This window comes from Falco naumanni, chromosome 2 (assembly GCF_017639655.2).
Source record: "Falco naumanni isolate bFalNau1 chromosome 2, bFalNau1.pat, whole genome shotgun sequence".
NCBI lineage: Eukaryota > Metazoa > Chordata > Aves > Falconiformes > Falconidae > Falco > Falco naumanni.
Window position 1 is genome coordinate 1,979,120 of NC_054055.1, and position 23,469 is coordinate 2,002,588.

The window sequence follows — 23,469 nt, forward strand, 5'->3', positions numbered from 1 at the left end:
TATCCAGAATCGCTCCCTCGTTCCACATGCTTTGAGAGCTGGAGAAATGCTGTCCCAGCCCTACGTAAGATGGGTCTATGTAAGCAACCCCTCTGCCCAGAGCTGGGAATAAGGGTTGCATCTCCCACCTGCCCCAGGGAAGCAAGGATCTGAAATCTGCCCTTGGAAATGTCTAGTTACTCCATCCACTCTCAACAACTTCTAGGTGAGATGTGGGGCAGCACTGGCCCTCAGATGGGATAGTATTGATGTTGGCTTCTTTTTCCATTCTCAGTGGGAGTGCCTCTGGTTCCTCATCCTCACCTCGTCCTTCTTCCTGACTTTGGTCTGGTTTTACTTCTGGTGGGAAGTTCGCAACGACTACAATGAAATCAACTGGTGAGTAGAGTTTCCCCATTGCAGAGGGGCAGACCCTTAAGTTTGGCTGCCATCATGTGCCTCTGGGCTGGATGTGTTTGGGTCCTTCAGATGGAATTGTTACTGACAGTAAAGGGAAAGTGAGCTGGGAAGTGAGGGTGAGGGAGGGCTGCTTCTGCCTGTCCTCACTAATAAATGTTGTATGTCCTCACGTGTCTATTGCGTGGCTGTAACGGAGTGTGGGGTAGGTGTGCTCCCCCGTGAATGGCATGCAAAAACAAAGATGGTGCTGGAATCATGTAGAAGCTTTTCGGTTGGTTTTTGTTTGTTTGTTTCTATGGTTGGCTGATTTTAGAAGTGGCTGAGCAATTTGACTGCAACTTTCCAGAAAATATAAATGACAGGAATTCAGCCTGAAGCAGACATGGGTGTGGAAAATTTTGCAAAGTTGGAAGGAGCTGACAACAAGCTTTCCAGTGGGATGTGCTGGGGAGTTTTGGGTGTTGCCAGCTAAACCCAGTGCTGGAAATGATTCTTTCTTTTACTACCTCAGCAGCATCTTGAACATTTTGACAGTACCTTGGGCTCTCTTCTAACGAAACTGCATTGACATCATCTTCTTGTCAAAGATAATATGTAAACTGGATTTTAAAATACAGTGGATAGTTGGTCCCTTAAATAAATCACCTGCTTTAGATGCTGAAGTTGCGTGAGGGAGAGAGTTTACTAATGTAATGATGGGAGCTGTCTCCTCCCAGGAGTGTGTTTTTTCCTCTTTTCTCAAACCCGTACTTTGAGAACTGAAACCATCACCATTGCTCTTGATTATTTATAATACTAGCATGGGAAGAATGCCTTTTTTTAAAGGATATTTTGAAATTCCTCTTTTTTGGGTTTGTTTTTTTTTATACCTTCAGTAAAAAACACGAACTCTCCTAATCCCTCCAGTGCAAAACAAAATCTGTTTTAGCTTGAAGTTGAGAATGGGCTTTAAAAAAAGATAAAATCATGCAGAGATGAAGCAAAGCCCTGGGAATGCTGTGAACGAGCATTGTGGCTGTAGTGCTGAAAAGTTTTGGATTCCCAAATATTTTTGCAGGAATGAGGGGAGATGTGCAGGTCTGCTCTGGATCCAACAGGTATTTGGGCTTTAAAATGCTCATGCATGCTACCTGCAGACCAAAGCCCCTTCCTCTGCTATGCAACCCAGTGTGCACAGGGTGCTATAAGCAATTCTGGATTGACAGCCCTGGAAAAGCAAGCCTTCTCGCGCACAAGAGCCGTGGAAGAGGCTCTTTGGATGCGAAATAGCAGGGCTACATCTGTTCAAGCATTGCCATTCAGTGCTGAAAATGGGTCAGTGCTTTGTATGTGCTGTAACCCCAGTTAGATCCCTGCTCTATGCTATGACGCCAGAGGTCGAGGAGAACAGCAGGGTTTCTGAAAAACAGCCTGAAATGCTTCAGAAAGACTGGGAGGAAGGATGATAACATGGGGCAGGGTTTTAATCATGGCCATGCTGATTCCAAACAGAGAGGAAATTTCCAGTGGGTCCATTCAGGCTGATCCTGGCCCTCTTCCCTCCCAGCACAGATGTGTGGGCTCCATTAAACCAGAAGAGGTTTCAGCCAAACAGGGTGTAATGGAGATGAAAGCATAATTTTGATCCCAACCGTGCTGTGAGCCTGTTCTGATAAGGTGTAGTGGGGTTCTGGCTCTTAGAAACCCCATCTTTGATGTTCCTCAGTGGCTATTACTTCTGGGTAATTTTTGTGGATAAAGTTTCTTTGCTACTTGTTTCTGTGCCTGCCTTTCTGCTCCACTGACTTAATTGCCAGCCATGATCTCTGTTGGACTAGAAGGAGGACTCAGGGGGGGCATATTCCATCTCTGCACAGGACTTGGCACACCAAGATATTGGCAGGGGCTCCCTGGAGGAACTGGGACAAAGAATTGCTGTCATGTTGGTATGATGCACTGCTGAGCTTGTTCCTGCCCTCCAGAGCTCATCCTTGTAAGCTTTCCTTTCTCGTGCCATGTGCAGGCAACTACACTGAAGTTCTTCAACCTGTCCCACCATGGCAGGGGAAGGAAGACTGGAAGCATCTGTCAGACCAGCCCTTTAAAGGAGGACTATTGCCAGCAGTAAATCAAGTTGACTGAAGTCTTGAAACTGTAGGACTTGTGCCAGCACTGCACCGCCCTCTGTGAGGAGAAGATTTCCCAACCCAAACCTCCAAGGGCCATTTCCCCTGTGACAGTGTCTGTCACTCTTGAAAAGTTTGATTTCAACATTTTCGTAACTGCCTGTTAGACAGCATAGTTGGCAATCAGGTCATCTTACAGCCTCTTCTCTGTAAGACTGAACTAGTCCAACTTCCTCAGGCTTTCCTAGCAAACTGTGTTCCCCGGGTGCCTCATCGTCTTGGTTCGGTAGTTCTCCATTGGACCCTTTCCACATCCTCCTTGAACCAGGAGGCCCAAACCAGGGAGGGCACTGTGGGGCTGGTGCCCCCTCACCAGTGCTCAGCAGAAGGGATAGCAACTTCCCTTGGGCTGCTGGTGACACTTCTCTTAAAGCCACCCAGTGTGTGGTTGGACTTAATCACAGGGGGAGGCACCCTGTTGGCTCATTCAACCTCACATCTTCTATTTCCCCAGGTCCTGCTCGGCGGAGTTATTAGCATGCTAATGTAAAGCTTCATTATTCTAGCTGAAACTGCAGTGTGCTGCAATACCTCTCTTCTGTGTCCTTTACATTGAAATGGTACTTGAAACCTGGATTCATTAAGGTGTTCTTTGTTTCGTAACCCAGATGTGCAGAGCATTGCTAAGTGCGGCTGAGCAGCTGCCAGCAGTGCCGTAAGAGCTAGCAGGATCTACAGATGAGCATAGCAAATGCTGCCTGAGGTTCAGGCAGTGGTTTTGGGGTCCAGCAGCGAATGCATCTACCTATGTAAAAACAAACTGACTTAATTAGATTGTGGCAGTGGTAGGGTTTACCTACCTGAAGGTGGGGGGTTGGCCTTTAAACTTGTAAAGACTTAGGGGACTACTCTGAGATTGCAGTGGGCTTCAGAAAGACAAGGCAGAATTATAGCTCGGCGTGTGTTGCTGCAGGCTTTTAACCTTTTTCAGTGAGGCTGACTATGCAACGAGGTCCTTGTCAGTGAAAGGGCTTTGTGCCTTTTAAATTTAAGTAAATGCTTTCTTTAGTTTACTGCTTCAGGCATTTCACTTTTTGGTGTCTATACTTAATGGCATTATACTTCAGATCTCCGGTGTGTGAGGTTATGTGCTACAACAGAAAGCTCAACATCAGTTAATGAAGGATGTGGGAGATGCTGTAATTTGTGAACCTGGCTGTGTTCCCTCTTGGAGCAGGGCTATAAATGCAAGTCTGTGTAGCAAATTTTTTTGTTCCTTAGTTCTGGAGAAGGCTTATCTGGTTCATAACTACCATGGAAACAGCTTTTTAAAACAGCCATTTGCACATCAGGTGAAGACCTGACTCTGAGGGCCATTTGAAGGGACATCAGAGCAAAAAATTAATTGTATTGAAGATGAGCTAAGGAAGCTCTTGGTGGTGGTATTGAGCAAGGACTTCAGAGAAGCCCTCTTCTCTTTGTTCCCTCTTCTCTACTAACAGCATGTCTGAATCCCTCTGGATCCCTTTTGTTATGTCTCTTTGAATCCCAAAGCAGAACCTGGGCATGGGTCATGTATGTTTGAGCTCAAGGATTTGCTCTCCGGATCTTCTGTGGGAGTTCTATTCCTGCACAGAATAGATGAGGCAGTTGCCAGACCAGAGTTTGTGGCTGGGGAATGATGCTGGATTTGAGTGGTGGGAGGGAGGTTGAATCTTTGACCTGCTTGCATGCAGCATTTCTGTCTGTTGTAACCACAAAAAAGCAACAAAAACCCTAGGTGCTCGCCTTGGGCAGTCCGTTGAATGAGCTGGTGGGTAGGGCAGAGGAAGGCTAGTGGGACCATTTGACCTGAGACCCACGTTGTCAGCTGTTGGAGAAAGCCCAAGGTCTACTGTGTTATGGAATCCCTTCGTATCGTGAGGTCTGTCTCAACTCAGCCTTCTGGAATCTCTGCTCAGGTGTGTCCTGAACCTGGTTGCTCCTCCTCAGCAGGACTCAGGCCTGAGATAGGCAGGTCAGGGTGGGCTTCGTGTGGTCCTTGCGTTGAGAGAGAGAACACAGCAGCCCGGCGCTGCTCCAAAGCTTGTGTTTCTGCTGGGTGTGTGTGAGCGGTACTGCTGCGTCATCCACCCTGAAACCTTCTTGTCCTTGCTGTACCAGGGGATTTACATGGAGAGAAAGTTAACCCCAATCCAAGTCAATTTAGTGATGTTTTTTTCTAAGAATCCAGTGGAAAAAGTTTTAATCCAGGTCAGGCTTGAACTCTCCACAGCAACATTAATTTTTCTCCCCTGTCCTTAATACTAATTAGTTCTATATTGTATTTATTAGTCTACAGGCACATGGGACAGGATTGGATCTATCATTTAGGCAAACATCACCACACGTGGGGATACTTTTATCTTCTTTCTAGGGTGTATTTTTTTAAAAAACCTCAAGCACTGATCCTGTATGGTTTTGTTGGTGGTTTGTTTTTTTTCTCTCCAGTGTCACATTGTTGCTGTTTGACATAATTGTCCGGTTCCTCTCTGCAGAGTTAATTTCCCATAGGGGATCAAAGCACAAAGGTTTGAGTTTTTATTTCAGAGTGACTTGTGCTTTTTGCTGCCTGTGTCTCATCTGTACAGTGGGAACAGAAAGACAGACCCATTTTCTAAAAAGTTTTGTCTAATCCCAGTGAAGTTGTTACAGTGCTGAATCTCTTCGTAATCTGTACTTCACGCTTGTCTTTCAGGTTTTTATATAACCGAATGGGATATTGGAGTGACTGGTCCATTCCAATACTTGTAACAACTGCTGCTGGCTTTACGTACATTACAGTGTTATTGGTGAGTAGAATAAAATGCCATTTTCTAGAGGTTTGTGTGTTTGTTTTTAAAAGGGCATGAACTTCTCGGTCCATCTATGGCTTGAACAATTTTTTTTCTGGAGGTGATTTCTCTCTCTTTCCTTCCCCTGTGCCTTAAGTTGCCTAAAATAAATAGAAAGTGAAAAATTGCATGGTCTTTGACCTCAGATGATGAAGAGCAAAGACAGAGACTTTGATACCAGTGATGCAGTTGGCCTGAGGAGGAACACAGCTCTTGTTTCGCATAGTATGGTCCAGTTTCCACTTTGGTGTGTCTGCCAGTCACAAGTGCAAGTTGTTTCCCCCCACCCTGGGGTGCTGGGACCTTCAAGGTGATGTCCATTCACGTAGCGTGCTGGTCCCTGGCCCCATGTAGGCACTGCTTCCTGCAGTCCCAGAAGCTGTGTATCCATGGACCAAAGTCTCAGCTCCCTGCCTCTGAGGTCAGTGTCTTTCCCTCCATATCCTTGGCTTTGGAGAAGATCTGTTTGTACAACTGAAATAGGTGGTGTCTGCTGGACCATCTTCCTGCCAGCCCTTTTTTTCTGTCCTGGCCTGTTTGGTTATCTTTTTGGATGACGATGATGTTCCTGCGTGTTCAAACACTTAAAGGTTGTGTTGTGCCTATGTCTGACACTTGATTTCTTCCTCCCAGATACTAGCACTATGTCACATAGCTGTGGGACAGCAGATGAATCTGCACTGGCTTCACAAGGTAAATAGCTCTTCTCATCTTGGAAGGGAGCAAGATCTCAATAAAACGGGAGTCTAAGAAGCAGGCGGTGTATGTGGCACTCACTTTCATGGGCGTTTTGGGAGGAGCATAAATTGTAGATATGTGGTGCATGTGTCCTCGGCTCAGAGGACTGAGAAAACTGCACAGCAGGGACAGCCAAAGCATGGGGACTAAGACCTTGGTGAAATGCTTTGGGGTCCCTGCTGACAGGGGGTCTAGTGCTGGAGACTGAGAAACACCAGGCCATTAGAGAAACCTGGCTTCAGTCTCTGCTCAGCATGGTACTCCATTATGAACCTCTCTGGTGCTCCTTTCTGTGCTGAACCCAGCCCTGGAAGAGGGGCTGAGCAGATATGAAGTTGTTCTGCACATGCTTGGAGGAACTGATGGGAAAAGCCTTGGGAGGAAGATGTAGGTGTTAAAACTGGGAGTGTGCAAAGTGCAGGTTGTGGTTTGCTGGAACCCAAGGAGATCCTGATTTATACATAAAGCAGTTTGGAAAACATTGCAGTGAAATATAAGTGGAGATGCAGATCTGACGTTTAGAGCAGAGAAGGGGAGAGGAAGGATATGCAGCAAGCTGCCGGAGAAGACAGTGCCAAAGAAAACTGCTTGGCAGGATTCAACTGTAACTGGCAATCTGCTAATAGGTAATTAAGGGACCAGTCCTGAATCTGCTGATACACATCTCCTCCTGAAACTGGTTGTACTGCATGTGACAGGGTCTTGAAAGATCAGAGCCTGAACAGATGTACCACCCCCTAGGACAGGGAAAGCACAGACCACCTCACCTTCTCTTTGGGGGCTTTTTTTTTTTTTCCCCTATAAATGCATAAATTATGCTTCCTTGGAGGAGGGGATGCAATGCAAAGAGGGGGCGGGGACCATCTGACTACTGCTGGAAAACAGTTGATTCTTGAGTCTAACATATGTTTCTTCATCAGAGGAAATGGTATTTTTCAGACATGCTCCAGGTGGCTAGTGGGTTTGGATGAGTAAGTCCAGAAGAGGAATGTGTTGGTGGAAATCAGTTAGTTCTTGCTTACAGAAACTTACCCTTCCTTCCCTTCTTCCAAAAAAGTCCACCTTTCATCACAGCTCAGACGTGTTGCTCTGTCTCGCTCTTTCCTTCCCTGCACCACCCTCAGCTTTCTAAGGAGGCTGAGATAAGAGACTGGAATAAGTTAATATTCTTCTCTGCAACTGTGCTGATTTACCTTCAAATATAGATTAAAGCACATGGGAAGGGCTGGTATGTGCAAACTGCACGATTCCTTCCAATTTTCTCCTGTAATCCTGCAAAAAAGTTGAGGATTGTAAGCCAAATTGGAGATGCATGGAGAGAGGGTAAGAAGCAATAGATTGGAGCTGATGGGAGGAAGAAGTAACGGAATGGAGATACAGTTGTGTCCTGACACCTCTGTGCCACACAGGGCAGCAACATCAAGGGGAATTAGGGTTGCACTTGAAGAAATGTAGTTGATAAAGTCTTCTGTTGATGCTGAATTTGGAGTTCAGCTTTGGCGGATATAAAATGGATGAAAAGTAGATTCAGAGTTGTGTGCTGGTGTTACACTCTGGCAGGCGGCCCAGAGGTCTGGCCGCAGGGTCGGGGAGCAGAATGCCTACTGCATGCAGAGCCCCACCGCAAAGCGCGGTTGTCCACATGCATTGCTTTGTGCTTTATTAGTTCAGAGTCCTTAATGAGGAAACCTCTTGCAATAGCGTGGATTGCCCCTATAGGTCACCGAGGGGTGCCTTTTAAATAGGCAAACGGACCCCGTCCTGCCGTGGATGTGCAGAAATGGGTTGGTTAGATTTAGGAAGTGGTTTGAATGCAGCCTCTTGGCACCAGGATTCTCATCAGCCTGTGACAGCTGGATCTCTTGGCCCCTTCTGCTGCCCCATGTGCTTTGTTCATGTTCCCCAGAAGGTGGAGGCTCAGAGCGAGCCACTGCTGTCCTGTGGAAACCTCTTATGCTCTTGGCAGGTCCATCTGTGGGCATCTAGGAGAGGAACAGCAGGTGTGAACAGAAGCTAAACTAGAAAGAGAAATCCTGTTCTTATGTACAAAAGTAATTTCTGTAAATGCTGGGAATGTGTGGTTTTTTTATTTGTTTGTCTAAGGTATTAGGTAAATCTGAAATTGGGTCTAGAGATGTCGCGTGCATCCTAGATCAACTCATTGCGAAGTTGGCCTTTTCTGCCCCAAGACTCCCACACAGATTTCAGACTTAGATGGTACATGAGACAGGCGTAGAGCATCCTCCTCCTCCTTTGAATCTGGCAGGCATATGGAACAGCAAAGACTGATATACTGGATTTTAGGTCTTTACAGCTGGAGTTATTTCTAGGTAGTCTTTGATGGTTTGAACTTTCTACCTTCAAAATGGAGGTGACGTTTTCTTTTTGACTGCCTCACTCAAGCTTCTGAGTGCTTCCATGTGGAGGGAAAGGGAGGCTAGGGGGGAGGTGGCTGATGAACTGGGTCTTGGTCTGTCATCTCAGTTCAGCCACCATCTCATCCAGAGCCTCTTCTCAAGCTGCATTGTCTGTTAGAACTGTTCTGTCAACGTGGCTTGGATGCTGACTGCACAGTTGCTGCCATTTCAGACCCAGGCGAATTGTAATTGAACCATCTCAGGATGATTGCTTAGTGATAAGGATGCACAGCCTCGCTTGCACACGTTCACCCTTTACAGAAGTGCAACGTTCGTTGTTTGTTGGGTGTATTCCAGGCTTATGTCTGAACAGAGGTGTTGGACAGTCAAGTTGAACAAAGTCTGCCAGACATCCCACGTCATGGGCTGTTGCAGCAGGGCCAGGAGAGTCTGGGATCACCTCCTGAAGTTGCATGGCAGAACCCAATCTCTATTGCAGCTGGTATTGATCCAGTGTGTTGGCAGAGAATATGACCTGATCTTTCCGTATCATTGTCCACTGTGTGAAGAAAGTGAGAGATATCCTCTATGAGATGTGCCCTCCTGGGACTGTTCAGGCCAGTGTTATATCTCCAGTGGTGGAAAAGAGGAGGTTGTGCTGGGACAGCACATGAGCCCAGCCTCTTTCCTTGTGGGTCCTAAGGGTAGTTGGCTTAGTCCTTTTATTACATACAAAAGTTTTATTTTTCTGTTTCCCAACCTGTAAAACTTACACCATGATAGGATCCGGTATGTAAGTACTCTCATATTTGTTGCAGATTGGCCTGATTACGACTTTAATAACTACCGTGGTGACCATGTCATCGATAGCCCAGCTTTGGGACGACGAATGGGAGATGGTATTTATTTCACTGCAAGTAAGTTGTCTGCAAGGATGCTTTTCTGGGTGGGGAAAAGGGCCAGTGCAGCTACATGTTGGATTTTGTGACTTTCTGCTGTATAAAACCCTGTCCTGATGTTTGTCACTCCAAATACTGAAATTCTGGCAACGAGAAACTTTACAGCAGAGCTCTCACAGAGTCCTCAAGGCTACTGTATCGCTTTGTCTCCATCTCCTGGGCTTTTCCCTTTAAACTCAAAGCAGGGCTTGGCTGCAGAGTTTGATGTGGAAGATACTGAGGCTGGGTGTGACTCATAGTTGTTGGAGGGAGAGGGCAATTCCTCTTCTTGGTTTGGCTAGCAATGCTCTGGACGTTGGTGTCCAGGCCTGGAGCATCATGCTTTTCCAAGTCCCTATGGGAGGAGTACTCTGGGTTTGTTTTTATATTGCACATACATTCTTTTTTAGATTTAGATAAATTTAACTTCTGTGCTCTAGTCCTGTTTTAAGGAAGACTTGTGGTATGCTGTGGGGTTATATAAGTACTAGAGGAAAATAGTTGCAAACTGTTAATTTCTTGATAGACCTGCTCTCTGTTTGTTCCCCACCCCTTCCTCAAAAAGGGATAAAAAATACTTTGCCTGTGAAAGGTTTGAGAGGTTTTACTGGTGATCACTGCTGTATATTTGGGAGTACACAAATACAGGAGGGAAAAAATAGCATTCACACGAATGACTAACATTTCTCAGAAGTGCTTCCTTTTTCTTTTTTTTTTTTTTTTTAAGTTTTAGGCAGGCAATTGGAAAACAGAAGCATGACTCAGAGGGTCCATCTCAAACTTTCTTTCATGGTGGTACACCATGGTGATACACAGTCCAGTGTGTTCATAGAATGACAGAATAGTTTGGGTTGGAAGGGATGTTTAAAGGTCTAGACCAACCCCCCTGCAATGAGCAGAGACACCTTCCACTAGATGAGGTTGCTCACAGCCCCGTCCAACCTGCCCTTGAACGTTTCCAGGAATGGGGCATTGGCCACCTCTCTGGGCAACCTGTGCCAGTGCCTCACCACCCTCATTATAGAAAATGTCTTCCTTGATATCTAGTCTTAAGTCTACGCTGTGTTAGTTCAAAACCATTAGCTCATGTTGTATTGATACAGACACTACTAAAAAGTCAGTCTCCATCTTTCCCACAAGCCCCCTCCAGTTACTGAAAGGCTGCTCCAAGGTCTCCCCGGAGCCTTCTCCTCCCCAGGCTGCACAGCCCCAGCTCTCCCAGCCTGTCCCCACAGCAGAGGGGCTCCAGCCCTCTGACCAGCTCCGTGGCCTCCGACGGGCCCGCTCCAACAGGTCCGTGTCCTTCTGATGCTGAGGACCCCCGAGCTGGACGCAGCGCTGTGGGGGGTCTCAGCAGAGGGGCAGAGCCCCCTCCCTCGCCCTGCCGGCCACGCTGCTGGGGATGCAGCCCAGGGCACGGGTGGCTTTCTGGGCTGTGAGCGCACATTGCCGGGTCACATCCAGCTTTTCATCCCCCAGCACCCCCAAGCCCCTCTCCGCAGGGCTGCTCTCCATCCCTGCATCCCCCAGCCTGTATGGATAGCGGGGGATGCCCTGATTCAGGTAGTGGACCTTGCACTTGGCCTTGTTGAACCTCATGATATTCATGTAGGCCCAGTTCTGGAGCTTATCCAGGTCCCTGTGAATGGTGTCCTGTCTCTCATGAGTGTCAGCCACACCACTCTGCTTGGTATCATCTGCAAATTTGCCGAGGGTGCACTCCATCCCACTGTCTGTGTTGCTGGTAAAGATGCTGAACAGTATTGGTCCCAGTAGGAATCTCAAGGGACACTACTCTTTACATCTAGACATTGAGCCATTGATCAGCGTTCGACTGGACTACAAGAAATTTAATAGTTGGTGGAACCAAGAGCCTTACTTGAATTTGCATGGTGTTTAAGCAGTCCTTTGCTAAATGTTTGTGTTATTGGGTGAGCTCTTCCTCAAGAAGGGGGTTAGACTTTTCCTGGTTTGCCTTCATAGTGGCCTGAGTGCTAAAGGCAATGGTAAGATTTGGAAGAAGAGATAGCCAAAACAGATGCAGGAGCCTGATGCAGGAATGGTGTGAAATCCAACTGGAAACGGAGCGATCTGGTGCCCCGTGGAGCCTGCAAGATCAGTGAATTTGCAAGGTGCTGGGATGTTTGCAATAATTTTTTCTCTTCTGTAGGCCACAGCCCCCTTCTTGCACATAGGAGCACTTGCAGCCATCACGGCCCTGTCATGGTTGATAGCTGGGCAGTTTGCACGAACAGAGAAAGCCAGTAAGTACCATGTGTGTCTTTGCATGGTGGTCAGGGGCTGGTGGGTGGCTACTGGGGCACTGGGTCCTCTTGCTGGGAACCAGCTGGAAGGAGGCAGTGCTGGTTCCTTTCCAGGGCTCAGCACCCTCCAGCTCTGCCATGCTGAGGAGGTGGATGCTCTCCTAGAATAACCCAGGTGGAACTGGAGTGGATATATCTGGTCTGGGCATACATCCAGATCCTATGTCTGTCAAGCTGCCATCAGAAGCACACCAGATCTGGAGGTGAAAGGGATTTTTTTTTTCAATGATGAAATGAATAAAAGCATCTAGATTTCCATCATTCTGCATTAGAAAATATAAATACACCCTCTGCAGCGTAACATGCAACGTTCTCATAAGCACCTCTCCCTTTCCCTGGCTCCTTGGCTCTCCTTCACCTGCATTTCTAGCTCTTGAAAGCTACTCGTTGCTTGTAGTACAGTAGGACCCAGAGGGCTCAGTAGAGATCTGGTCCCCTGATTGCTCTGTGCTTCCTTAAATGCATGTTGAGATATGGTCAAAGGCCTAAGGGAGCAGAGCCATAAAGGGCACACTGAACCCAGCTCTTCTTGTTGATAGTCCCGTCCACTGAAATAAGGTCTTCTGGGCATCTCCTCTGCCCCACCTCATTGCCAGGGGCTCTCCCAGGCCTGAGCTGTTCCTCCAGGTTTTCTTGTGAAATAATCTGATCCTTCTGTGCCCTCAGAAGTTGTTTTTTTTCTTCAGGGTATCCATGGATATTCTCAGACCTTTGTGCCAGCTCCAGGAAAATTATTTTCATTGGTATTTAACCTGCAGCAAAATACAAGCCCTGGAGGGATTTGGCAGACACTTGCAAAAGACTTCCAAGAAGTGGGAGTTAAGAACGAGGAAATGGTGTCTGAAGATGGAAGGATTTTTGATATCCAGAGACACCTTTCAAGAAAGAATTGCTCTGCCTTAATTCATAAATATGCCAGTAAAGCTGGACCTGGTGGTTCTTAAATATGTCCTCCCATGTAATTAGGCTGGCAGTTGAGGGAGGATGTGTAGTTCCACCTAGAGCAAAGGCTGCATGTGCTCCTGAATTCCTCATGCTTTTACTCTGGCAGCTGAGTTCCCTGAAAATGAAAATGGCACTTTTCTTTTTCTCCCCACCCTCCACCCTTTTTTTAAAATTTATTTTTAAATAATCCAGGCTGCTGTTTTCCTTTTTTTTTTTTTTTTTTTTTTCTCTCCTGGGTTGGGGTTTTTGTTATTGTTTGCTTTTAAGGAAGAATGTCCATCTCTTCTGTACCACTGTGTATTACAATTATTTCAGGGTCATTTTACTTGCAAAAGGTATCTTGCCTGGAGGCATTTACAGGCTTTTTGGTGCAGGTATGCTTGATATGGTGGTGTTAAAAATTGAAGAGAAGAACTGAAACCTCTGTGAGAACCTACAGTCACTTGTAATGGGAAAATAGGATTTCACTCACTAATAACATTTAGGAAATAACTGGTGTAGCTACGCAAGTGTGTTCTTGCCATTTCTTTGAGGCATGTGACAATCTTCAGCAACTGGCTTTTCTGAGCAAATTTATATGTTGGTGGGGTTTTTTTGTTGTTTTATTTGTGTCCCCCCCTGCTACTTTTTCTGAACCCGAAAAATAGAAGTTTCTTGAATAGTTAGTGTTTTAAAAGATAGTAGCTGGTTTTTCAAAAGCTTGATTCAGAGGCTAGATAGAAAACATTGGACTCAAAACATCCCTGGAAGTCTTGGGTAGCAAACAGGAGTGTGAGAAGCATGCTCTTCTGGGAACCCAAACTAGGCTGGAGTGATCACTAAGAGCAGGAGGAATGAAGAAGGAAGGCTGCTGCTGGTGGTGGCGTCATGTTGTAGAAAGTAGGAGATTTATCAGTCCTGCTTGCTTGGCTTGTGTGGTCACCAGAAGAGCTTCTGCCACACAGGCATCCAACCTCAAATTGGACAGTGTGTACTTTGTATTTCATTTTGGGGGTTTTGTGCATGGTCTCAGTTGCCACGTATGCATGGCTGGGTGAGAGGTCTTCAGCTCCATTTTGACATGGTCTGTGACCCATGCGGGGACATCCTTTCCTTGTGGGTGCAGTCCAATGATCAAAATATTTGAAAGCACAGGCATTTCACGTGGTACTTAACCTTTAGTCTGAATCTGAGCCGTTTAATCTCTAAACTGCAGTACTAGGAAGGAAGGGACCAGATTTTTTGCAAAGCCTTGAGACTTTGCTGACTCTTAGGCTGACTTTCAAAGCCTGGTTGGTGTGTGGTGTTCCTGGGGTGAGCAAGAGTTGGGTCAGGATCATGTCCTGTGTCCATCTGGAGATTTTGATGCTGGTAACACGCAACTACAGGGCACTGGACCTTTACGGCGCAGGACATAGCATGCGCTCACTTAGCAAGATGCCATTCAGTTCCTTGAGTGCTCTGTGGGTGATTGACATCTCTTCCAAAGAGGAGGAAAAATTAGCTGGCAAAGTTACTAGTGTTACTTTCTGGCATGTAGGAACATGTTTGAATGTGGCTATTAGATGCTGGAAGCAAAAAGCAGCTTATTTATGTGTGAAACCAGATCGGTGTGGTCAGGACCAGAGCTGGGCTATTCTGTCTTTTTCCTAAAAAAAACCCCCAAAACCAAAAAACCAAAGAAACAACAAAAAACCCCACCCAAACGAGCTTCTCCATCTTGCAGCCATTGCAAATATTTGTTTTAAAGGGTTTTTTTGGAAGTTCCCCCTCGAGTCCCAAAGCCTTGATGAGTTTGCAAAATAAATAATAATTTAAAAATAAAAATGTCTTTTGCTTTTAGTATGCGTGGTTTCAAGTGACTCCAAATAGCTCAGGAGTTCAAAGGTGCCTGTTGTTCTTTATAAGCAATCCACATCTGTTGAGTACACGGGCTGTTTCTGTTGCACTGTCAGCACCTTTGAAAGATTCCCAGAGACTGGAATTTGTGAGAAGTCACTGGCTGTGGGAGGTGGGTGGCTGAGGCATGGTGTGGGAGGCAGGACTGCTTCTCCGGCCCCAGGCGTTGCAGCCGCCTTGCAGCCGGTACCTTCAATACCCTCATTGCTGCATTTGCTGATCTTGTGATAGTTGCTTGCGGGAGACCCTGGGGAGTGCAGCACCACCACGATCCAAGGATTTATTTAAACGTGAGCAACTTAATCAGTAAACTGTTACTGTGAATTAACTCAGTTCTGGCTGACACAGTTCTTTAATGCAGAAGCAGTTAAAGTGGCTTTACCCTGGCTGAAATGGGTGGTGGCAGTGAACCACCAATGTAAACACGATTGATGTAAACCCAAGTGATGTTAAATGCAGCAGCATGGTGTCATGACTTATTCGTAGGTATGTTTAACTGGTCATCTACTTCTGCTGTTCAGGCAGGGCAAAATCCGGTGCTGTCCTACCCAAAAGGCTGGAAATAAGCAGTGTTTTGGGCTGTGTTGCTGGAACTTTAAGCAATTTGCTTAACTTTTTGTTTCCTCAATGCAAAATGTGAAAACTTCCTTCGGGACTTGATTAGTTCAGAGTGGGTTTTTGATTGTTTTGTTGTTTTGGGTTTTTTTGGGGTGGGAAATTGCGTTTGGTTGTTGTTTTTTTATAGAATATGATCTTCCCTAAACACAGGGTTCTGCTGTTGTACAAAAGTCAACAGCTGTAGACTAGTCTCTCCTCTGGAGGAAGATGAAGGTGTCTTGACTTTGCTGCTGTGGTGTGGGGTGGTCAGGAGCAACATTTTCATCAGCTCTTTCTTTCTCTTTCCATCTCAGCTTCTCAGATGCTGATGTTCACTGCATACCTTGCAGTTGTAGTTGCACTTTACCTCGTCCCCCTCACCATCTCGTCCCCTTGCATAATGGAGAAGAAGGCTCTGGGACCAAAGCCAGCCATTATAGGTCACCGTGGAGCACCGATGGTGAGTAGTTTCGTGTTACTAGTACTGCGGTGTCTGACTCTTCTGCCTGTGTAAAGGACGGTACTGGGTTGGATGGTCTCCAGGCTGCTCTCCAGATAATATATATGACAAATACAACTTTAAGGCACCTCTTCTGCATAGAATTACTGTGGCGGTAAGTCAGCACATGAACCCAGAGTCAAGTCATGCCCCAGATGTTCTAGATGCCTTACAAACAAAAGAGACAATCCTTGCCTTGCTCAGGACAGTTTGTGCCATTGCGTTTTTCTGGCTGCTGATTCTGCTGGGTTTTGCTCTCCAGGCTTGGCTGTTGAGCTGCAGCAGTAGAAGTCTGTGATTTTTTTGTTTTGTTTTTGTTAGAGCTTGAGGCTCAGTCTTTGTGTCCTTTGCAGAACCCCACCAGCAGTGGTTAAACTTTGGCTCATAGCAAGATGTGTTGAGTATGTGGCAATCTGCAAAAAACAAAACAAACAGGCTGTGCTGACCCTACATGACTGCATGGTAATCTTGCATTGCAGATCATCATGGGACTGGGTGAGGTGATGAAACGTTCCTGTCATCTGCCTCTGAGTAGACCCTGAAATCATAATCATATAGTCCTTTCTTCTCCAAGGTTTTTGGGCAGGTCCAGGTTAAAGCTGGAGCATGTTGGCTTGGACGCAGGCTTTACCCTGGGCTGGGTAAAGCTGTCCTGTGGTCTTTAGTCGTACTGGTCTGAGTCTCTAGTTTGAGTACTTCTGTACCTAGGTCTGTTGAATACCTCCGACTGTCTCTGCTGGTTGACTGACTTCAGACAAGATAGCATACTGCAGTGTAGGCACTGGCCTTTTGAATGCAAATTATTTTATTTTTTTCAAGGCATCTAAGTAACTTTTTATGCTGACATTCAAAGCAGAAAAAATATCTCTGTAGGCTGTCAGAACCTATCTGGCAGGCTTGGAGCGTGCTTGAGGTCCTCTTCAAGTTCAAGAGTGCTCACTAGGAGTTTCCTAGGTGATATAAACACCTGACATGACACAAGTATTTTATTTTAGTTATCTTTGTTTTTAATGATTTCTTTCTATAGGCAATTCCTTGAAATGCCAGCTTATTTTGCATCACACTTTTAACTACGTTGCCTCTGTGGGCGGTGGAATGAAGTTCTGGGCATGATAAGTGCTTTTCCCTGTCCCACTGGGATTGTACCATCCATGGAAGTCAGAAGCAGCCAAGTGAGAACCTGGGCTCTGCATGCTTTCCGCATGGTGGGAAATCACAAAACCTGTTAGATTTCCTTCCTGTGGTGTTTTCAGGCCTGTGTGCCCCCCATAGCCTTCTAAAGAAACTAAGCAACAGACAAATTCCTTCTATCTTCCAGATAGCTTTGGCAAACCTTATCTGGAGCAAGACTCCCAGCAGAGACTTGGCCCTTTGCTTGGTTTCATGTTCTTCCTGAGAGACAGCAAACACTCCTTGCAGTATCAAATAAAAACATCTGGGAAGATGGTGCTTGCATGTTCGGGTGCAGAGGGTTGCAAAGGTTGATTGAGAGCGGTGGTGGAGGATGCTCAGTGCTGCGTGTGGAGCTGTGGCCCGGGTGGTGTTCAGCAGAGTGCTTCCCTCCCCTTCGCTGTTCCCCGATGCCCAGAGCTGGTTGTCTGTTAACAGCAGATGGCTTGCTCTGAAGCCCCCAAGAAGCAAGATCAGAGACTAACAAGCCTTGTTCCAGCCTCCAAGCAATAGTGTGCATGTCCCATGATGAGTGGGCAGTAGGTTTATCCAGCAGCTTTGCCGTCGTATGTGCAGTGAGTGTCTTCTGACTGTGCCCTTGAATGGGAAAGTGGAGATGGGATGAAAAAGATGAGGACCAGAGAGGAGGTGGCCAAAACTTCCTTCTATACTTCCATCTATGCCCAGCTTTTCACTATATTGAATGTCACCTTGAGTCTGAAGAGCTCCACCTACAGCGTAAGCCTTTGGGTTGTACGAAATCATATCTGCTTGGAGACTAATGATTTTGAAGCCTTGCCAGAAGGCATTTCTGTTAATAGGGCCTTGTTTCATAGGGCTGCTTGCTGTGCTTTTGCTGTTGAGACCAACTGTATGTAGATTTTGTTTGGAGAAATGGCCAAGGGGAGTTGGGGAGGAGGAAATAGCCCAGAGAAGAGTCTGGAGACTGGGCTTGTGGGATTCAGACATCCTTCCTTGGGCAATGTCAAGATCAAAAGTCTGCAGAGCCTGGGAGTATGGGACCTGAGGTGAAACTTGATCTAGTGGGACTGGAGGTGAGAAGAAGCGATGCAATATTTGCCTTCAAATCTCCTGAAGCAAGACAAATGGGATTTCCTGTGCAGATGAAGAGGCTCTCTGGTAGAGCCTGATAGCTGAGCGCTTCGCCTGTCTGGCAGGACTAGGTCCGTGATACTGCATTTGCACATCCAGCACTCTTACACTAGAAAGACACAGATATAACTGAGTGCTCTTCTGATAAAAGTCAGCAAAGGAGATCCGTGGGCTGGCTGAAGATGCTTGTTGTCCTGAAATAAAAGATTTGTTGAGGGTATAGCACATGGTAGATGGGACAAAAGAGGGTGAAATGAAGTTTTCCAGGACAGCTGTAGATGTGTGCACTTCCAGAAGGATACAATACTGAGGGATACTGATCCATCACTGCTCGCAGCCCCATTTTCAGAGAGGGGTAACAATCTTCCTTTGAGCTCCAGGGCCTGCTTTTCTCCATCCATGCGTGCACCCTGTCTCTCTTCTCTTGTCCCTTCAGGATTTTTAAGAGGAGTGTTCTTAGCATCTGTGTGAGTGTGACTCAACTGCTGGCCTTGTTCTGTGGAGGAAAAAAGTGAGGAACAGAGGCCACATGGCTCATAATTTGGCTTGAAGCACTGGAGAAGGGAAGAAGGCCTTGCATTTTTAGTAGCAAGAAAAAATCAGAAACCGTTTTGTCATCTGTACCTACATGAGGTGTGGCTTTTTGCAGTACAGGAGAGCTACTGGTTTCATACTGGCTGACCATTTGTCTGTAGTGGTGTAATGCTCCTCCAAGCAACATCCCTTTGGTATCGTCCTGTTCCCCCGTGAACTTTAATTCACTGCTAGGAAGGCTCTTCTGCGTGACTCCTCCTACCTTCCCTTGCCTAAATGTCATCCAGTTATGCCCACTTTTTGCTGTGCTAAATGTCTGTTCCCATCAGGGTGCTATCTGAAAATCCTTTCTCTTAGCAGGTGTTTAGTTAATCAATCACTTCCTTTTCAAAGGCTCTTTTAAAATTAATTATTCAGTCTCCGGATCTCTTTCTTTTTTTTCTGGACCCCCATCAGGATGGCATCAGGGTTGTGGCAGCAATGTGCTGGGAACTGAGGGCTCCAGCCCTCACTTGATGCCTGTTGGTTTGAAAGGGTCTTGTCCTGATGGGTCCAGAAATCATCCAACACCCAAAAACATGACGTGGGGGTTCTCCGTAAAGTTTGCATGTTAACATGTTAAACACTTCGGAGCGTTTTATGAGCAGGTGTCTGTTGTCTTTAGTCTTCCATCTTTGTTTATTCTTTTTCCAGAAATCTAGTTGCATTTTGTCTTCACTGTTGATAGGCTTGACTGCCTTCTCCCTGTGGTGGTAAATACGCTGCATATGCTGAGGATAGACAAAGTAATGGTAGAAGGTAAGAGCTGTGACCAAATCTGGGATGGAAATGAGGAACTTCATCCAGTAGGACACCAACTTCAACTGCTGTCTGCGCCTTTAAAGTCTTCTCCCAAATGTCTTTCATTACATGATGCTTCAGGCTGAAGCAGGTTGTCTTTGCTTTTGGGATCTGAAGGAGGTGCTGTCCATACTGTTGAATCCTATTTGGGTTTAGGTTGTTAAGTCATAAATATACATTCCTTAAAAATAAATAGGCTCGTCATGATGATCTTTGATCTCAAATTTAGTAGATCGCACAAGGGATTAATAATAGCAAGGATTTTTCTGAGCCAGAGCTGTATCTGTCTCCCTGGAAACCTTCATGAAGTCTTGAAACTCACCTCCTGTTCCTGGGACCAAAAAGATGCTGGCTGGCCTAAAAACAATCAGGGTAAACCTGTGGAAACCATCTAAGCATGTTGGGGGAAAGAACAGCTCTTGATTTTTAGAGCTGGAGACTACAGATAGCATTGAAATAAACCCTTTTGCCAAACCACCCACACAGCTGGGTTTTGGCATGTCCTAACGGCACTGAGAAGGGCTGTGCCGAAGCAGCTGTCCATGTGCCGTGAAGAATACAATGCCCATGCCGTCGAGCTCCTTACTGCACGGTAGGCAATGTCCATCTCCTTGCCAAGCACAGGCACCGTGCAGAGGAACGTTTTTTGGTGGTGCTGACTCACTGGCTTTGCACAACTCCAGTGTGGAAAAGTACCCATTGCTGGGACAAAGTACCTTAGTGGGCAGCCAGCGTTACACTGTGCTTAGGGTCTGCCTGTTGGATTATTGCATGGGAATATTTTGCCTTGACAGGGAGTGTGTCGTGCTGTTCCGGGGGAAATTCGAGCAAATACAACCTTGCACATGTGGGATTGTGTGCTTTTTGGTTTGGTTTTGGTTTGTGGGGTTTTCCCCATGTTTTGGCACCTGAAGGTGAAGCCTCCAACATGTGTGGGCATTCTCATGGAGATGCTGGCTTGTCATCCTGTGGTGCCAGCGATCGATAGAAACAGTAATGAAAACTTCTGGTTGGGATTGTGGCTTATTGGAGAGCTTTCAACTAACTGGTGATTTCTTTCTATTGTTTTAGGGGGTTTGTTTTCCAGTTGGTTTTGAGGACCTTAATTGCATCTTATCTTGGGTACCAAAACTTTACCACCACCTCTTTGGGATGGCTCTGTTTTTTAAGGGCTCTGAAATGCTTTGGTTTGTGCTGCTGAAATCCAGAAGCATTTTTTGGTTTGCTGTACATCTTACACATGCCCACCTGTTAAAAATATGGTCATTTAACCTGTCTGCTGGTCCGATTGATAGTAAAAATCAATCACAATTAGCATCTTCTGTCAGACCTGGAGAAAGGCTTGTGTTCATTGAAATAAATCTACATAAGGTTAGGTAGTGTTTCATTAAATCAAGCTTCAGCTTTCTTTGTGTGCAGTACAATAATAAATGAGTCTCATCTCCTGTATCTAGTTATTAAATCCCTGATGGCTATTTGTTTATCAGTTTATCCTGTTGTCCAAGGCAATACTTTTAATTTTTTTTTCTTTGTTTTGCACTCTTTCACTTCCTTTCAGTCTAATTGAGCTATTTCTAGGAATGTCAGGTATGGATGCTCTCTAAAATACCTTGAATTCCTGGGGATAAAACCACATTTTATTTTATGTTTTAAACAGTATTGTTATTGCCTGATAGTGACCTGGCACAATGGGACACTAATCCTGAAATCCAATATGTACTGGCAGATCCCATACTAAGCCCTACACAAGGAACTTCCAAAGGGTGTATTTTTGCAGGAAGGAAAACTTAGTTTTTCAGGTATTGCCCTAATCATGCCATGTGCTTTTTAGTCCAGTTATTGGCTCACATGCAGATTGATACTGGAAAGGAGAGATAAGGGAGGAAAAATAAATTAAAAAATGTTAAAATGATGCTGATATCTCCAAAAGGATGAGAAAACATTCTTAAACTTGTTTATGAAGCAAAAATCAAATCTGTTTGTGCAGCTCAGTGCACAGTGCCAGAGGTGTGCAGTGGCTGCAGTTAGTTCGGGCCAAATTCAGTTCTTCTGTGCAAGCTTCTTCATTAGCCTCCCCAACGTGCAAATAATGCACTGATTTTTTTTTAATTTTATTTATTTATTTTAGCCCTGGCAAGGTGGCTAGTTAGGAGGAAAATACAATGTAGTGATGTCCAACTGTAGCAAGGCTGTGCTGCTCTAACTCACTTTCCTAATCTTTGTTAAGGAAGGTCCAAAGCTCTTGACTCCATTTGAAAGCATTTGCAATTGACTTCTAAGCACAAAAATAGTCAACATGAGTTCATTCATGGGGAATTTTCTAGAAATTTCTTGCTGTGTCTCTGTAGTAGCAGGAAGAAATGAATAGCGGCCGGGTTTCTGCAAGGCTGTGCCTGTCAAACAAGTGCGAAGTGAGGGAACGGCTTCTAGGAACCCTGCACAGGGCCTGTCTGGCTTTCGGGGGATGTTGACATGGGTTACATAGGGCAGCGGCTTTGGAGTGAAACCATTGCTTTGTGCCACAGGGTGTCTTTTGCTTCGGCACTGGTTTCTTAAGAAATTGGTTATGTCCAGTTGCACTGCGTTCCTGGAAACCAGGATTTAGGGTTCAGCTATAACATGCCTGAATGTGTTGTACCAAGGAAGAACCCCATAAAAGAAACCGGACGGAGACAGAAATACAAGCAGAAAGATTATGCATTTATTTTAGTTATTGAGGTTTTGCTGTAAAACCTTTTAGAAAAGATTTAGCACTAATCTCAGCTAGGAATTCCTGTACCAGCAACTGTCCCACTTGGACACATCTCTGCTCTAAACATGCTGAATTTGGGGCTTTGGCTCCCTGTTTCATGGAGGGAAACAGAGACAGGCTGGGATGATAGAAAAACCTGTAACTCGGATTCTCCTTTTTTGCAAAAACCTCATATTGCAGGCGATATGAATTCCTGGTACAGAGAAATCCTGCCCCCAAAGCAGTGCCAGGGGAACCTCTGGGAACAGACAGCATCTGATTTTTAGGGGGCAGGATTAAATTTGCTTTCCTGGCTTTCTGGTTGACCTTCATTGGGTTACGTCATTGGTGTGAATGGCTTTGTTCAGTCTCCTCAAGGCTAGGGTTGACCTAGAGGTTTAGAAACCTGGGAAGACAGCTTTCTGCATCAGTGATAGACTCATTTGGAGATGCAATTATCTATATCAGGGTGATTGGTTCTGGCTAGGTTAGCAGTTTACCCACCACATGCCCACACGAAGACGATGTCTTTGTCTGCAAGGCTTATAATCTACTTTTTGAAAAGCTTCTGACATACAGGGAATCAGACTGGCAATTAATAGCATCGTGGTGCTACAGAGACTACCCAGCAGGTGCCATCGTGGGGCATGGTGTTACAGAGCTACAGGACTTCTGCTGATGTCCATGCTATATGCTGCTTCAGAGCAGCCAGAGATGTTCATCCCTCTGTGATGCCCTTCAAGGGGGATGCTCTTCACTTCTAGTGGTGGTGTGATGAAGGTGACATTACAGCTCCTGACCATCCAATTACACACTTAGACCTTAAGTGACAGCCTGCTCTTAGAACAGTTTCAAATGCTGTTTCCTCTGCAAAGCTGCAAAACCGTGTTTTCAACATAGATCTGGCCAGAGTTTTGTAAGTTTATTTAACTTGTGTTTGGGGTCAAGTTCCTGGGGAAGGAATGGATATGCCTTGTATCTCAGCAGCCACATGCAGCCCTACTGGGGTGCAGTTAAGTTTTGCTCTTCTTGAAGAGTAAAGCTTGGACTGCAAGCTCTGTAGCGACTAGAGATGAGGCAGGAGTGGGATATTTCACTCCAAGGGCTGAGATCGTATCTCCATGGGCTTAAGCTCAGTGGCAAATGTCTGAGTGCTGAGGATGGGACAGTCATCGTGCCCAAGTTTTAAAACTGAATGAAAATCTCGGGATTTAGCTCGCTGCATCATCTATTACAGCACTGCCACTAAGATGCATGAACATGACTGCTGTCTTCACATGGCCAGATTTGTCCAGCCTGGCAAAGAGAAATCCCATCCCCAAAAGGCTGTTTTTCTGTTTGGCTTTCATCTGCTGCTTCTACGTGCAGTCTCAGCTCTGTCTAAATTTACTTTTCCCCAGTCCAGGTGATGGAGACCCTTGTGTGTTG

General features: G+C 45.8%; 1 protein-coding gene across 4 annotated transcripts in view; it reads left to right on the plus strand.

Moving 5' to 3' along the window:
- GDPD5 (glycerophosphodiester phosphodiesterase domain containing 5) overlaps positions 1-23,469 on the plus strand; it is a 173,017-nt gene that overhangs the window by 125,002 nt on the left and 24,546 nt on the right. For all 4 annotated transcript variants that reach the window (XM_040583905.1, XM_040583903.1, XM_040583906.1 and 1 more), the window contains 6 exons: positions 275-378; positions 5,242-5,335; positions 6,011-6,070; positions 9,291-9,389; positions 11,581-11,674; positions 15,469-15,614. In XM_040583905.1, the coding sequence (XP_040439839.1) occupies positions 275-378; positions 5,242-5,335; positions 6,011-6,070; positions 9,291-9,389; positions 11,581-11,674; positions 15,469-15,614 (597 nt within the window). The remainder of the gene's footprint in view (positions 1-274; positions 379-5,241; positions 5,336-6,010; positions 6,071-9,290; positions 9,390-11,580; positions 11,675-15,468; positions 15,615-23,469) is intronic.